Source organism: Heliangelus exortis, unplaced genomic scaffold (assembly GCF_036169615.1).
Source record: "Heliangelus exortis unplaced genomic scaffold, bHelExo1.hap1 Scaffold_132, whole genome shotgun sequence".
Taxonomy (NCBI): domain Eukaryota; kingdom Metazoa; phylum Chordata; class Aves; order Apodiformes; family Trochilidae; genus Heliangelus; species Heliangelus exortis.
The window spans coordinates 223577-239515 of record NW_027285951.1 but is presented as its reverse complement, the minus strand read 5'-3'; the positions used below and the strand labels follow the sequence as shown (position 1 = coordinate 239515).

Sequence of the window (15939 nt, the reverse complement as noted above, 5' to 3'; positions counted from 1 at the left end):
GCCGGTCAGGACCCGTTTGGTTGCTGTAAGGCTGGTGGGGTCTGTCACTTGGGCAGCCCCATCTGCTGCTGAGTCCAGTGGGGAACAAGTGTGGTGGAGCCAGGAGGAGGCAGTTTCCATATTGATCTGTGTTGTACATCTTTGTAATTCATTCTCCCTATTCCTACTTCATGAAATTTGTGCTACTGCTTTTCTTCCAACCTTGAAGTCTCTCTTCCTCATTCCCTTTTTCCTCTTCCCCTCGGAAGAAAGTGGGGAATTTAAGGAGGGGACAAATGCTCTCTTTTTCCCTAAAAGAGATACAGGAACCCAGCCAATCCTGTAAGCAGGGTTGTGCATGTCCCCTGTGCTTAAGTTGAGGTGCTGGGACAGCCTGGTTAATAAAGGCTCATCCTCACTGTTGCCCAGCTTGCTCTATAGGCTACAATTTGTTCTGGAAAGCTCTTTAGTCTGTTTGTTTCTTCTTGACTGGGGGTGTTGGGCAAAGGGCACTGGCTTTGTGTTGTCTGACCCCACTGCTCTGTTCTGCAGTAAGCTGGGCAGTGGCTCTACCAGGTTACCTGTGGCAATCCCTACTGAACTGACTTATAGATTTTTGATCTTTTTTTTTAGTGAGAAACGACACATCCTCCCTTCATACCGAGCTGAGTCCCTCAGATTTGGGAGGTTTTGGAAATGGCTGTCCCTGTTTGTATGTATGAATTACTGTCAATATGTTGGTCTATTCTCAGTAGGCATAGATGCAGGTGTGAGAATTGCAGCACAAGTGTGGCCTCCACTCCAGCTTTGTCAGGGGCTTTTCCTGCTGTCCCTTGGCCAGTGGTGGCCCAGGTCCCTGTTCTGTCAGAGCCTGCAACAAGCAGTGCTGCTTCCCCCTCCTGACACAGGGGGACAGGGAGTGGGGGTTTGGGATCAATTCCCCACAGGTTGCCCCTGTGGTCAGGCAGTGAGGAAAGGCAGCTGAGCCCTGTGCTCCTGAAGGCACAGCAAAGATGGAGCATGTGGGGGAGAGCTCTGATGAAGGTGAGAGAGCAAATCCTGTGCAAAGGGTGAAGAGAGAGGTTTCTGTAAAAGCTTGAGCAGCAAGTCCTTGTGAGGCCGCTCTTCCCTCGTCACAAGAGGAGGAATTGGAGTCAGAGAAACTGGAAAATGGAAAAATGGAGCCTGGAGAACTCCTAGGATTCTGTGATGCCTTGAGCCCAGGATCGGTCCCAGCATCAGAGCCCAGGTCCCATCCAACAGATTTCACCACATGCTGTACTTTCCCAACACCACATTTTATTTGGGGACCTTTTTGACCTGTTGGGAGCTGTCCCAGAGGCCAGGAGGCTGCACCTCCTGCTGCTCTGATGAGACAAGGAAAGCAGCTCTGGCTCAGCTCTGCCCTGCCCAGCTGTCCCAAGCCACCTGGGCCCACCCGGTGACGCTGACCCTGCCCAGCAAGGCTGGAACCTCCTGTAGCCTCTTGGGCAGCTGGTGATGGATCCATTGCCAAACAGCCTCCAACAGGGTATCTTGTTTGGGTGTCTGAATCCAGCTGCTCTAGGTCTCTGTGGGAGAGTTCAAAAACTCTGCAGACACCCTGGTGACCTCCTGGAAGTGACAGAAGAGGAATGCAGCAGCTGCTTCTCACAGCTTGGGAGAGCTGGAATCAGTTGGGAGTCTCCGGATGCTGATGCAATTCCTCACCTGTAGGTGGGCTGGAAGAACTCAGCACCAGCTGATGATGCCCATGACACTGAGCAGGAACTGCTGCGAGGAGCAAACGTTCCTCATCATCATCCTCAGCTGTGCCCAGGACTGCCCTGGTGTAGCTGTGCTTGGTGACCAGGCTCATCATTTCAGGTGAAACACCCTCCATTTTACACTCTGCCTTCTTCCTGCAGCTGCCAAACAAAGCCCTGAAGACAAAGCAGTGCTAGGGTTTAAAAGAGCTTTTTGCTGAGGTAAACCCTGACTCCCTTCTGCCCTCTGCCTCCTGGCATCACCAACCTAAAGAAGGGGAACCTGGCTGTCCAACAAGCTGGGGCCAGGGCACTCACAGGGCTCAGCTGATGTGCAGGTAGCAGGAGAGGCCAGGACAAATGCTGTGTGCTCTGCAGGCTCTGGGTGCTGCCTGTGCAAAGGAGGTCATGGCACGGGGCTGCTGCTTCCATCTTTGTTCCCACGCTGCCATCTGCACCAGGAGCCCTTAGGTCAGGGACAATTTCTCAAGGCCATCTTCCCACCAGGACCTTCGGCCCAGTGCAGCCACTTCCTCCTGCTGGGATGACATTAGGGAGGTCTAACCGGGAGAGCCAGGGCACAGGAGAGTTCTGGGGGCACTCGTTTGGACAGGGACAGTCGGGCACAGCCCGGGGGTGCACATGAGGGAACAGCAGCCGTGACGGGGCGGTGGTGAAAGTACCATCTCCTGATGGGGGCAGCAAGATTGTCCTTGACCCATCTCATCATCAGCAGAAGCACAGGCCTGGGAAGGACCATCTTGATCTCTTCGGCTCCCTCACACTCTGCAGGATGTGCAAGGTCTGAGCTGCTAAGGACCTGACTGAGGGATCAGGGTCATACTCCAGGCTATTGATGGCTGCAACAGAAAGAAAGCGAGCAGTGGTGAAACCCTGCTGTCTGCACAGCCCCTTCTGTGCAAGCCCATCCCTCTCTTTACCTGACTAGGAGGAGCAGCTGGGACCAAGGGAGCAGCTGGAAGCTGCTGCTCAGGAATCCCAGGCTCCCAGACTGGGTTGGGCTGGAAGGGATCTTCTTAAGGATCGCCTATTCCCAACCCCCCACCTCGGGCAGGGACACCTCCCACTTGGCCGGGGAGCTCCAAGCCACAGCCAGCCTGGCCATGAACACTTCCAGGGATGGGACAGTCACAGCTTCTCCCTCCCTCCTTTCCCCGCAGCAGCGGAGCCAGGAATGGCAGCACCCTGCCCAGGCTCTCTCCCCTGCCCCACCAGCACCCTCTGACCCTACTCACCATCCCACACAACCTCCAGTGTCTGTTTGGATCGATTCCTCCCCAGGTGCCGCACAGCAGTCCCTGTGCACAGAGCTCCCGTCAGACCTCCCCCTCCCCAGCACTGCGGCAGCACAGCCCCCGGCCCGGCCAGCTCGGCCGCACGCCCTCCTGCCCAGCACTCTGCGGGGATGGCCCCGGGCAAGTCCCCGAGGGCGCTGCTGACACTGAGCCAGGCGGCCACCAAGGCCACTGAGGCCTGGGCAGGGCAGGGCAGGGCAGGGGGGGCAGCGGGAGGCCAGGGCCCTGCCCAGGACAGCCACAGGGCTGCTCCTGGTGCCAGGGCAGTGCCGGGGGCTGGGGCTGGGCTGCCAGAAGAGGGTCCCCAGGGGCTGTGGCTCACCTATGAACCTGATGGCCTCTGTTCTCACGCCGGCCTGAGAGTCCCACAGGTAGTGCAGGCTGAAGCACACGTAGTCTTCCACCCTGCTCCTGTCCTGCTTCAGCTGGAGAGTGCCCGAGGTCACGTCATGGGGCTGGCACAGACCATTCCCCATCTGCCAGAGCAGTCCCTCTGCCCATCCCACCCCTTCCCCCCCAGGCCATTCCTTTCTGCCAGCCAGGAGCCCTGGGGGGCTGAGGTGCAGCCAGAGCCACAGGCTCTCAGAGGGGGTCTGGGGGCACTGTGACCCCTCCGTGCTGCTGCCAGGGCCCAGGTGGGCTGGGGGCTCCTGCAGCAGCCAGGGGCTGGGGGGAAGAGGGGCCTGCAGAAGAAGCCCTGGCTGTGCCTTGGGGAAAGGGGAAAGAAGGGGGACTGAGCTCCAAGCTGTGCATTCTGCTCTGGATCAGGGACAGCCAGGAACAGCTGCACATCCACACCCTGGGCACATGGAGCATCCATCCCCTGCCCAGCCCGGGCCCTGGCACCTGGGGCTTTCCTCACCAAAGTCTCTCCAATCATCCAGTTCTTCCCCTTCTTGATCACCCTCTTGAGCTTCCTCCAGCCCAGGAACTTGGCACAGATGAGGAGGGTTTTGCCAGAGGCCTGCAAAACAGCAGCAGGTGGGAGCTGGCACCACAGCTCAGAGCAGGAGACCTGTCGTCCCCCTCCTCTGGGCAAGGCTGCAAACTGTCCCCAGCTACTTCTGGGAAGAGGCAGCTGGGGACAGAGCCTGAACGCCCGGGCTTCAACGCCCGAGGCAGGGACACGGGGCAGCCACCGCCTCAGCTATAGCACTCTCACAGCCAGCACAAGAGAAATGGGCAAGAGCTGCTGAGCTGCTGCTGCCAGGGCTGGGGCAAAGGGAAGGAAGGGCAAAGCAGGTGCTCAGCTTTCAACTCTCTACCTCAGCCACACTCCTGCTCTCAGCATTCATGTGCAGGAAGAGCGAGACCACGACCCCGCGTATCGCCTCCTTCACCTCTGCCTTGTCTCTGCTCACCACAGCCTTCATCATGTCCCCGAAGAGGCTGAGGGAGAGCTCTTGCACCTGGCTGGACTCCTGGGAGGAAAGAAGACAGTGTGACTGCACAACAGCCTCTCCCCAGCCACGGTGACCAAAAGCATTAACGTGGTCAGCGTGAGGGGAGGTGCTCTGGGGTTGCTGGGCTCGGGGCACCTATCTAGAGGCCGAGGCCAAGGAGAAGCCATGCTGGGTGCAGAGCCCAGCAGAGCCCTCCCAGCAGAGCCCAGGGCCGTGAGGAGGGCAGCAGCCCTGCCCAAGTGCTGCCCGTGGGGCTGGGCTGGAGGGCAGCTGTCCTTGTCCCTTGCCCCTCTGCGGGATCAGGTCCCACAGCAGCCTTACATCACCAAAGAGGGGTGGGAGCTTCTGTGCCAGCAGCAGAGCGATGGGGCTGGCCTCTTTCCTCTTCAGCTGACCCATCATGGTCTGGAAGAAGAGCAAGGCCTCCATCCTGATGTCTGTGGATGGATCCTTCAGGCACCTCAGGATCCTGTCCAGCAGAGATCTGCCCCGCATTTCTCTTGCCTGGAGGAAACAGAGAATTTCTGTGAGGGTGGAGCAGTGGAGGAGCAGCCTGGCACAAACGCCCTGTGTGCTGAGCACCAGCCTCCCCCCTGGCTTCCCGGCAGGCGCTGCGCATGCCGATGGGGATGAAGGAGAGAGCAGGACAGCAAAGGCTCTGTGGCCCCTGCTCAGCCACCCCTCTCTCTGCTGACAGCCACCTCCTTCCTCTCAGCCAGGCCCAAGCCAGCGCGTTACCCCTGCCCCAGCCCCAGGCTGCCAAGGCGGCTCCGCCTGACTCCGCCTCGCTCACCATCTGCGGATCTCCTGACAGTGCCACCAAGCCCTCGAGTGCCCGCAGACGGATTGTCTGACTGCCATGCCTCAGGTAGGCGTGGAGGATGCACAGGTCACTCCAATCCTTTCCCAGGCCCTGGCAGCCCAGCAGCTGAAAGAACAACAGCGGTGAGAGACGGGCAGGGCTGCGGGACCCTGGCACTCTGCAGCTCCTGGTTACGCTGCCAGCTCGGGGGGGGGGCAGCCCCTCCGGGGGGCAGCCCTGCCTGTGGACACGTGGGGGTGCTGAGCACTGCCCCAGCAGGGAGGGCTGGATGGAGGGCCCAGGGACTGACTGGCAGCAGAGCCCTCTGTCCCAGCTCCAGGGACTGGCATCCCACCCGGCGGCAGCCGCCTGTGCCAGAGGGACGGCTTCAGGAGCATCTGGCAGAGGCACTGCTTCCCACCAGGCTTACCTCACTATAGAAAGTCATGGCATAGTTCATCTGCCATTCCCTCCTCTGAGCAAGAATCTCCTTCACGTGCTGGAACAGGAAGGCTTGCTGCTCAGCCGGGCTCTTCCTCATCTCTCTGGGCAGGGCAGGGCAGGGCAGGGCAGGGCAAGAAAAGCAGTGCTGGCAGTGAGCAGGGCAGGCAAAGCCTTGCTGGGATTGCCCTGCCCAGCCCAGCCAGGACAGCCCAGGCCAGGACACGCCTTTGCCCCCAGCCACAGCCTCCACACCACTTGCTGACAGCGCCCTACTCTCTCCCCAGGCAAGGAGCACCCCTTGCCACTCGGATCGCTCCCTGGCCAGCGCTGCAGCTGCAGCCCGGGGCCTGGGTGCCTGGGGACTTCTCTGCCCCCGGGGATGGGGCTGCCGAGGCACTGCTGGCTACAAAGGGCTCTCACCTGGCCAGCAATCTGACTCCTCTCTCCAGGGTCTCTGCTCGCAGCATCATGTCCCAGCCGCCCTGCTTCTGGATGTTCTGGACATGCCCTTCACAGCCAGCAGCGTGCAGCAGAACTTTAATGCCCTCCACTGCCAACCTGTGTGCAGAGCAAGGTCCAGTTACACACAGAGCAGGGGCCCTGGCCCAGGGCCCAGGGGAATGGCAGGGGAAGGGGATGGCGCACCCCAAAGGGCCGGGTTGATCAGCCCCAGGCTGCTTCTGCTCCAGGATCACTGCAGCCAGGGAAAGTTTGTAGAGCAGGGTCATGAGGAGCCTGGGGAAGAGCCCTTCCAGGATCCTCTGACAGCGGGGCCGCTGGCTGAGCCTGTACAGGACCTGGCTTGCCTGCAGAAAGACACAGGGACAGCTCTCAGTGCAAGGAAGCTGCTGGGGCATATTTGTCCTTGGGGAGCTCACGGGGCAGCCTTGGGGGGCTGGAACAGGGGGGTTGGTGCAGGGCAGGTCCCTGCTGGCCCCCAGGGGCTGTGTCCACAAGTGCTGCAGGAGGGGGCTGTTGGGGGCAGGCAGGAGGGGCTGTGTCTCTTTTCCTGGGGAGCCATCAACAGCCCTGAAGGTGAGCAAGGCCTGCTCTGCTCACTCACAGATGGGATAGCACAGTTTGGTCTCCAGCCCTGGATCACACCCAGCAGCCTGTCAAGGACTGTCTCAGCAGTGCTGGGCAGGGACAGCAGCATCTCCCACATGGCCAGCGCAGCGCTGCAAGCCAGAACACTCTGTTAGCAGGGCTGCCTTGGCCACTGTGCTGTGCCTGGGCTACGGAGCAAGTCCCCAGGGCTCTTGGGGCTCATACTTGTCACAGGAGGGACTGATCCTCAGCAGGCTCCTAACTGTTGCCTCGGGGCAGCACTCGCTCAGCAGCCCGAGCACTGATCTCAGGACAAACTGCCCTGCTTCTGTGCACACCTCCTCCACTTTTCTGTGGATGCACCTCAAGAGTGTTTCTGCCTGGAGGGAACAGAGGGGAGGATGCTGCTGCCACTGGGCTGCAACCATCCCCTCAGGTGCCACACACAGGGAGAGAGGGGCCCCTCCCAGCAGCACAAGGCCCAGGCTCCCTGGCCAGGTCCTGGTGCTCCAGTCCCAAAGATGCAGCCCAGAGCTTGGGCCAGCTCTCTCCCCTCCCTCTCTCCCTCCCTCCCTCTCAGGCTGCAGCTGGAAGATTTTGCCCATTGTCCTTTCAGTCCAGGGAGTGGAGGTGCCAACACAAGGACTGAGACCAGAGATACCCACAGAGTATCCAGGACAGTGGGAAGGGGTGTCAGGGGAACTGGAGCTTGTCTGGACCTGAGGCTCCTTACCCTGGGACTGATTGCCACAGCTTCCTGGGAACAGCAGCAAAGCCTGGCTCTCCCTCCCAGCCTCAGGGAAGAATCCCCACACCAATCTGCCATGGCCAGGAGGTGGCCAGAGCCCCTTCCCACTGCAGCCTCTGCTCCTTTCTATGCCTCTGTACCCCTCAGGGTGCAGAGGGCTTCGGGGGAGAAACCTCCCTGGAGGGTTTGCACGGGGGAAACTGTGACCTGCTCTGGAAATGCCAGACCTGCAAGACATCCTGCAGACTCTTGAGGCTGGAGGGGCAAAAGGTGGCTATCAGATCTCTCAGACACTCCTTGTCCTGCTCCTGCAACAAGAGAAGGTTATGGGGAGCATAACTCCAGCAGAACATATGCTGGAGCAGGCACAAGGCAGGTGACAGTCTCTGTAGGTACCTCTCCTAACTCTTCTAGAGCATCCGCACCCATCTTCTGGCCCTTTGCAGCTGAATACCAAAGGGTGGTGGCATCAGGATTGGAATCTAACAAAGCAAGGGAGGAGGGGGAGCTGAAGGTGCTGGCAGGACTAACTGAAGGGCCCTACCCAGCACCCAGCCCCGTGCCAGCTCCCGAGGACAGAGCCAGCTCTGGGCGGGCGAACCCAAAGAGGGGACTGGCAGGGATCAGGCTGGGGATGTGCCCAGCAGCCACTGCCATGCAGGAGCACAGCAAAGCAGCAAAGCAGCCAGAGGCCCCTCACTCACTCACTCACTCACTCACTCACTCACTCACTCACTCACCTGTCTCCAGCAGCTGGGCCCTCTTCTTTAAGATGGGGAGACCGCTCTCTTCCACCTCATCCTCCACCCAGGCCAGCCGGGGCCGGCTCAGGGACCTCTGCTCAGTCCTGGGGAAGGAGGAGAGGCCATGGGGGGTGGGCATGGGGGTGGCAGAGCTGCTGGCCCCAAGGCTGCACGGCCTGCGGGGAGAGCCCGTGGGGCCACGGGGGCTGCGTGGGGGCAGGGAGATGTCTGGGACCGGCTCTGCATGGGGCAGGGAATCTCCCAGGGATGGAGGCTCCTGGGCAGCCTCTGAAGAACCACAGCCCTCAGGGGCTGGGCAGAAGCTCCCGATGGACAAACCACAAAGGCCTTTCATGAGCCCTCACATTTGACCCCACGGTGCCCACCCAGCCCCAGCCCCTGGCTCTTACCTCTCTTGGACACTGAGCAGCCTCTGGGAATCGCCATGGTCCTCTGGGGAACCACAGCGGCTTTCGCGAGATCCAAAAACACCAGACATGGCTCAGGGCTCCAGTCAGCTCTCTGCTCCTGTCTGATCCTCTCACTGTCCTCCTGGACACTGAGCCAGGGCCACCCCAGCACTAGGAAGGGACCCGGGGTCCAGGGGTGTCACCAATGATGTAACAAAGGTCCCATTGTCACCTGGCAACCGGGCCAGGTGTGTACAGGCAGGCACTGGAACATCCACACCCAAGTCTGACATGCACAGGCACCATAAATCACCTTTTCAACAGCCAGCTCTCTCAGCTACTCAGTACCTTTTTCCAGAGTGGCCCACTTGGCCAGTGCCTCCATCTCTGGCCAGCTTTCCCAACTCTCTGCCTTCTCTATCATTTCAGGGGATTGCACTATCATCCCAACACCAAAGCAAGCAGGTGACAAGTGTCTCACCTTCGTGCCAGCCAAAGTCCTTTCACACATTTCACAAGTCCTTCAGAAGAAAGGATTGAGTTTCTCTGACTCCAATTCCTCCTCTTGTGATGAGGGAAGAGCGGCCTCACAAGGACTTGCTGCTCAAGCTTTTACAGAAACCTCTCTCTTCACCCTTTGCACAGGATTTGCTCTCTCACCTTCATCAGAGCTCTCCCCCACATGCTCCATCTTTGCTGTGCCTTCAGGAGCACAGGGCTCAGCTGCCTTTCCTCACTGCCTGACCACAGGGGCAACCTGTGGGGAATTGATCCCAAACCCCCACTCCCTGTCCCCCTGTGTCAGGAGGGGGAAGCAGCACTGCTTGTTGCAGGCTCTGACAGAACAGGGACCTGGGCCACCACTGGCCAAGGGACAGCAGGAAAAGCCCCTGACAAAGCTGGAGTGGAGGCCACACTTGTGCTGCAATTCTCACACCTGCATCTATGCCTACTGAGAATAGACCAACATATTGACAGTAATTCATACATACAAACAGGGACAGCCATTTCCAAAACCTCCCAAATCTGAGGGACTCAGCTCGGTATGAAGGGAGGATGTGTCGTTTCTCACTAAAAAAAAAGATCAAAACCAAAAATCTATAAGTCAGTTCAGTAGGGACTGCCACAGGTAACCTGGTAGAGCCACTGCCCAGCTTACTGCAGAACAGAGCAGTGGGGTCAGACAACACAAAGCCAGTGCCCTTTGCCCAACACCCCCAGTCAAGAAGAAACAAACAGACTAAAGAGCTTTCCAGAACAAATTGTAGCCTATAGAGCAAGCTGGGCAACAGTGAGGATGAGCCTTTATTAACCAGGCTGTCCCAGCACCTCAACTTAAGCACAGGGGACATGCACAACCCTGCTTACAGGATTGGCTGGGTTCCTGTATCTCTTTTAGGGAAAAAGAGTGCATTTGTCCCCTGCTTAAATTCCCCACTTTCTTCCGAGGGGAAGAGGAAAAAGGGAATGAGGAAGAGAGACTTCAAGGTTGGAAGAAAAGCAGTAGCACAAATTTCATGAAGTAGGAATAGGGAGAATGAATTACAAAGATGTACAACACAGATCAATATGGAAACTGCCTCCTCCTGGCTCCACCACACTTGTTCCCCACTGGACTCAGCAGCAGATGGGGCTGCCCAAGTGACAGACCCCACCAGCCTTACAGCAACCAAACGGGTCCTGACCGGCAAGGCAGAAGACAACCTGTCTCCATGAACTCTGCTCTTCTACAGCACAGAAACAAGAAACAGCAGCAGCAGCAGCAGCACAGCATGCAGCACAAAACAAACAGGCCCCAGCCCAGCCAACACACCAGCCAGAAAAGCCACCAGGGGATTCTTTTCAGACCCATTTCAGACAGAGCACCATGGGAAGCCCACTTGGGTCACCTGAACCTTCCTCTCCACCCCAGGGGCACAGCTGCTCCCCATTCTCACTGCCACATCAGCACCTGACACTGCCCTGTCCCAGGCACCTTTTTCTCCTGCTCCTCTCAGACCAGGACACTCTTGGAGATCAAAGGAGCCCAGTGAAGCTCCAGGCTCTAACCTGCACCCAAGAGAAACCCTGCCCTCCTCTCTAAATAATAACCCTTCCATTTCCACCCTCCAAACACAGTGTTTCTTGCCCTCCTTACAGCTTTGCCCCTGTTCTCTGGGCAGCTTCACCAGAGGCAAAACAGCCAGAGGCCCAAGCCCCCAGGCCTGCTTACAGGGAGCTCACCCAGCACAAAGCTGGCCAGGGCAGCAAAGGTGCTGGCAATGCTCTGGGGTGACAGTCAGGTCCCTTTGCCCATGGGGCCTCCTACCTCCACTTCACTCCTCCAAGCCTGCTCTGCTTTCTTCCACACACCACTTTCTTCTCCAGCACCTCCTGCTGCAAAGGCAAGAGGACACAATCAGCACCCGCAAGTCCCCGCTCCTCCACCAGGCTGCTCTCCCCCTTTGAAGCTCTCCACACCAGCCCTCTATTCCTCTCCAAGCCAAGATCCCCCAAGCCCCCCAGCGCAGCTTTTCTCACTAAATCACTGCTCCAGGCACCGGCCCAGGCACAGCTGGGCAAATGGAGCTGGCTGTGCAAAGCAGCGGGCAAAGAGGCTGCACAGCCCTGCTCACGGGGAGCTGGGGCTGCCTGGGGACACAGGGCTCCACGCCTCGGGACACACACCCTGACTCCAGGGCTGTCAGCAGGACAGGCAGCCAGGCAGGCACAGCCCCAGGCCCTGACTACAGGCGGTGTAATATATGTGTGCTTGGCAATTCATGGTAAATAACTAGGAAGTGTTTGCTAACCCAACTTTGAGAGTACTAATAATTTATCTGCCTCCAACAATGTGAAATATGCAAACATACGGATTCGTTAGAATGAAATACAACTGTTCTTTGTGTAACTACAAGGCTTAGGGGAACAAGAAACAAGACATCCACAGTCCCTCTACCCTAAAAAAGCCTCCAAGGTACATAGAATCCTAGAATCCTAGAGTTGGCTGGGTTGGAAGGGACCTCAGAGATCATCAAGTCCAACCCTTGATCCACTCCCCCCGTGGTTCCCAGCCCATGGCACTCAGTGCCACATCCAGGCTCTTTTTCAAGATCTCCAGGGACGGAGAGTCCACTACTTCCCTGGGCAGCCCATTCCAATGTCTGATCACCCTCTCCGTAAAGAAATTCTTTCTAATATCTAACCTAAACTTCCCCTGGCACAACTTAAGACCATGCCCTCTTGTCTTGTTGAGAGTTGTCTGGGAAAAGAGACCAACCCCCACTTGGCTCCAACCTCCTTTCAGGGAGTCGTAGAGAGTGATGAGGTCTCCCCTGAGCCGCCTCTTCTTCAGGCTAAACAGCCCCAGCTCCCTCAGCCTCTCTTCATAGGGTCTGGACTTGAGTCCTTTCACCAGCCTGGTTGCCCTCCTTTGGACCTGCTCTAGGACCTCGATATCCTTCCTGAACTGAGGGGCCCAGAACTGGACACAGGACTCGAGGTGTGGCCTCACCAGCGCTGAGTACAGGGGCAGAATCCCTTCCTTGGACCTGCTGGCCACGCTGTTCCTGATAATCTCAGCTGATTTTGCTGCTCACCCCATAGCGTTGCAACTTAAGGTGTTTTACTGCTGACTGCAGAGTGTTGCACAGGAAAGAGCAGAGGAGCTCATGTGCGGAATCGAAGGGTAACGAGAGGGAAACTGAGGCAGACACTGACTTCATCCAACGACCACCAGGTGGGGGTCAAAAAGACCCCCAGAGATAAAGTGGGCATGTGCCTTTGAAGGCCCAACTCTTCCAAGAACTAATAAACATAACCCAGCCTATTCCCAGAACAGTCATCAATATGTATTAGAATAGATATCAATATGTATTAAGGTATGGAATATAAGCTAAAAGATTAAACTTTATAACGTGCGTGTGAGTGGAGCGGAGACTCCCCACGCACACAGCGCTGGTTTGCTTATTGCAATTTTATTCATTAAATTAAACCATTAACAGAATATTGAGTCTCGGTCATTTATATCAGTCCATGTCCCAAAAAAAGAGTCCATATCCCAAGAAAAGAGCCCACGTTCCAAAAAAGAAAACCCACATCCCCCCAAAAAAGAGCCCAACAGCCAAAAAAATGTGCCCAATACCCGACAATAACCCAACAATAGGAACCCATCTCCCAGAAGAATACCCCAAAGAGCCCAGAGCCATCAAAACAGAGCCCAAAACCAAAAAAGGAAACCAAATCCACCCAGAAAGATGACAAAACCCAACAAAAAAACCCCAAAACGCAACAAAGGTGCTAAATCCTCCACCCAAAATCCTCAAAAAAGAGCCCACATCCCCCCCAAAAAACCCCAAAGCCCAACAAAAAGGCTCTTAAATCCCCCACACACCTCCCATAATGTGCAAATATACCCAAAATACAATTCTTTTTAAAAAAAACCCACAAAACAAACCCAATCAAATCTCTGCCCTCAGGACACCACAAAAGCCCCAATTCTCTCAAAAATAGAAACTACACCCCAAATCTCTGCCCTCAGAGACTCTAAATCCCCCAAATGACCCCAAGTCTAAATTTTAAAAATGCCCTATATTTCTACTCCCTCCGTGGTGCTGGCCCCACACCCCAAACCTCCTCAAAACACCCTAAATCTCTGCCCCCAACGGCTCCAAAGCACCCAAAAAATCACCCCAAATTGCCATCCCCCTCAACCCTGCCCCCCAGTCTCCAAGAAACACCTCAAATTTGGGCAATTAAAGCCTTTAATTCACTTAAACGCCCTCAAGAATCCCCCCATTGGAGGAGGACCGGGGCGGACAGGGGCGAACTGGGAGGACTGGGAGGGGGTGGGTCCGGGACTGGGAGCACTGGGAGGGAGCGGAGAAGCCTCTGCAACACCCAAGAGCCCGAAAACTGCCCTGAAACCGCCCCGAAATCGACCTCTCAGTCCCATCACACACCCTGTTCCCACCCCAGTCCCACCCCAGTCTCTCCCAGTTCAACTCTTTATTGAGGGGTTCAGACAATGTGGGGACATCACTCGGACACCAGGGGAAGAAGGGCTGGGAGACACAGGGGGGCACACAGAGACAGCCACCCCCGGGCCACCCCCCACTGTCTCCCTGCACAAGGGACCCCTCCCCAATTCCAGGGGACCCAAAATTCCAGGAATCCCCCCTCATCTCCAGGGACCCTCAAATTCCTAAGACCCCTCCTATATTTCAGGGACCCCCTTCAACGCCAGCTTGACCCATCAACCCCATCAATTCCAGCCACCCCTCAAATTCTAGGGGACCCCTCCTTAATTCCAGGGATCCCCCTCATTACAAAGCCCCCACATCAACTTTAAAGGACCCCTCCAAATTCCAGCACCTCCCCTCATTTACTACGACCCCTAAATTCCAGACAGCCCCTCAATTTTAAGAGGACCCTGAAAACTCCAGGGACCCCTCCTCAGTTCCAAGGACCCCTACATTCCAGGGCCCCTGATCAATTCTACCCCCCCAAAATCCAGAGGACACCTCCCCAACTACCAGCACCCTCACCCCAATTTTATTTCTTTTTCCTAAACAAGCTGAAGCCCTTCTCGTGGGGTCGGAAAAGATCCTGGAAGCAGGGTGGGGGGGTTAATTGCAAGGAAGAATGCAGGGGGAAAAAAAAAAAAGCAGAGAAGGACAGAGACCCTCAGCTAGGAACAAGGAGAGGGGGGGAATCCCCAGTCACATTCTCCTACAAGCCTGCTTTGAATGCAAAAGAAAAAAAAAACCAAACAAAAACGGAGCAGGATAGAGACCCATGGTTAGGAACAAGGAGAGGGGGGAATCCCCAGTGAAATTCTCCATTAAATCTGCTTTGAATGGAAGAGAAAAAAAAAAACAAAAAAAACGGAGCAGGATAGAAACCCTCGGTTAGGAACAAGGAGAAGGGGGAATCCCCGGCTCGGGGGCTGCTGGGCGCCGGGTCCCCGCGGCGAGAGGACTTGGGGCTCGCAGGGGGGGGTCTCGCAGGGGAGCTGCGTGGCTCAGTGGAACGGCCAATGCCTTGGAACCCTGGGCTAAGCAGGGGCGGCCCCGGTTCGCGCCCCCAGGGCAAACCTCAGAGATGGGCTCGGCCTGCAAACACCGACACGCCCAGAGCCACAGCCACGCCCCCACTGGCAGGGGAAAAAAAAAAAAAGAAAAAAAAAGCAGCTCCCCAATTTTTCAAGCTTTTTTCCCCTAGCCCTCTCTTCTTCCAAACACAGCCCCCAGCTACACACTCAGCCTCTTTCAGAGCACCCGCACACACAAGCTCAGCCTTCACAAACTACCTAAAAATCCTCAAAACTTCTGCTTTTCAAGCCACCACAGCCTGCAGCCCCAGCAGGGAAAGGGTGACAAGGAAATCTCCAAATTCTGACACCCAGGAAGCTTCCTCAGGGCGTCTTAATTGCCAGGTAGATTGCAGAGTGACAGGAAAAAAAAACAAACGAAAAGAAAAAAACCGACAGGGACAGAGACCCTCGGTTTGGAACAAGGGGAGGAGGAATCCCCAGGGAAATTCTCCATAAAATCTGCTTTAATTGCAGGGAGAAAGAGAAAAAAAAAATGGAAGAAAAAACCGGAGCAGGATAGAAACCCTCGGTTAGGAACAAGGAGAAGGGAGAATCACCAGTGAAATTCTCCATAAAATCTGCTTTAATTGCAGGGAGAAAGAGAAAAAAAAAATGGAGGAAAAAAACGGAGCAGGATAGAAACCCTCAGTTAGAAACAAGGAGAAGGGAGAATCCCCAGTGAAATTCTCCATAAAATCTGCTTTAATTGCAGGGAGAAAGAGAAAAAAAAATGGAAAAAAAACGGACTAGGATAGAGAGCCTCGGTTAGGAACAAGGAGAGGGGGAAATGCCCGGTGAAATTCTCCAGAAAAAAAAAAAAAAAAACGGAGCAGGATAGAAACCCTCGGTTAGGAACAAGGAGAAGGGGGAATCCCCGGCTCGGGGGCTGCTGGGCGCCGGGTCCCCGCGGCGAGAGGACTTGGGGCTCGCAGGGGGGGGTCTCGCAGGGGAGCTGCGTGGCTCAGTGGAACGGCCAATGCCTTGGAACCCTGGGCTAAGCAGGGGCAGCCCCGGTTCGCGCCCCCAGGGCAAACCTCGGAGATGGGCTCGGCCTGCAAACACCGACACGCCCAGAGCCACAGCCACGCCCCCACTGGCAGGGGAAAAAAAAAAAAAGAAAAAAAAAGCAGCTCCCCAATTTTTCAAGCTTTTTTCCCCTAGCCCTCTCTTCTTCCAAACACAGCCCCCAGCTACACACTCAGCCTCTTTCAGAGCACCCGCACACACAA

At 56.5% G+C, this 15939-nt stretch overlaps 1 protein-coding gene and 1 long non-coding RNA gene across 2 annotated transcripts; both read right to left on the bottom strand.

Annotated features, from left to right (window-relative positions):
* Positions 1-2453: 2453 nt before the first annotated feature.
* On the bottom strand, positions 2454-4416 carry LOC139790712 (uncharacterized). The gene is made up of 4 exons (XM_071732579.1): positions 4306-4416; positions 3903-4004; positions 3186-3465; positions 2454-2584 (listed from the first exon to the last, which is right to left on the bottom strand). Exons 1-4 carry the CDS (start codon positions 4414-4416, stop codon positions 2454-2456), a joined length of 624 nt encoding a protein of 207 aa, XP_071588680.1.
* Positions 4417-5743: 1327 nt separating this feature from the next.
* LOC139790722 (uncharacterized) lies at positions 5744-6827 on the bottom strand. The gene is made up of 3 exons (XR_011723592.1): positions 6753-6827; positions 6110-6495; positions 5744-5790 (listed from the first exon to the last, which is right to left on the bottom strand). It is a non-coding gene; the product is annotated as an uncharacterized lncRNA (long non-coding RNA).
* Positions 6828-15939: the final 9112 nt, after the last annotated feature.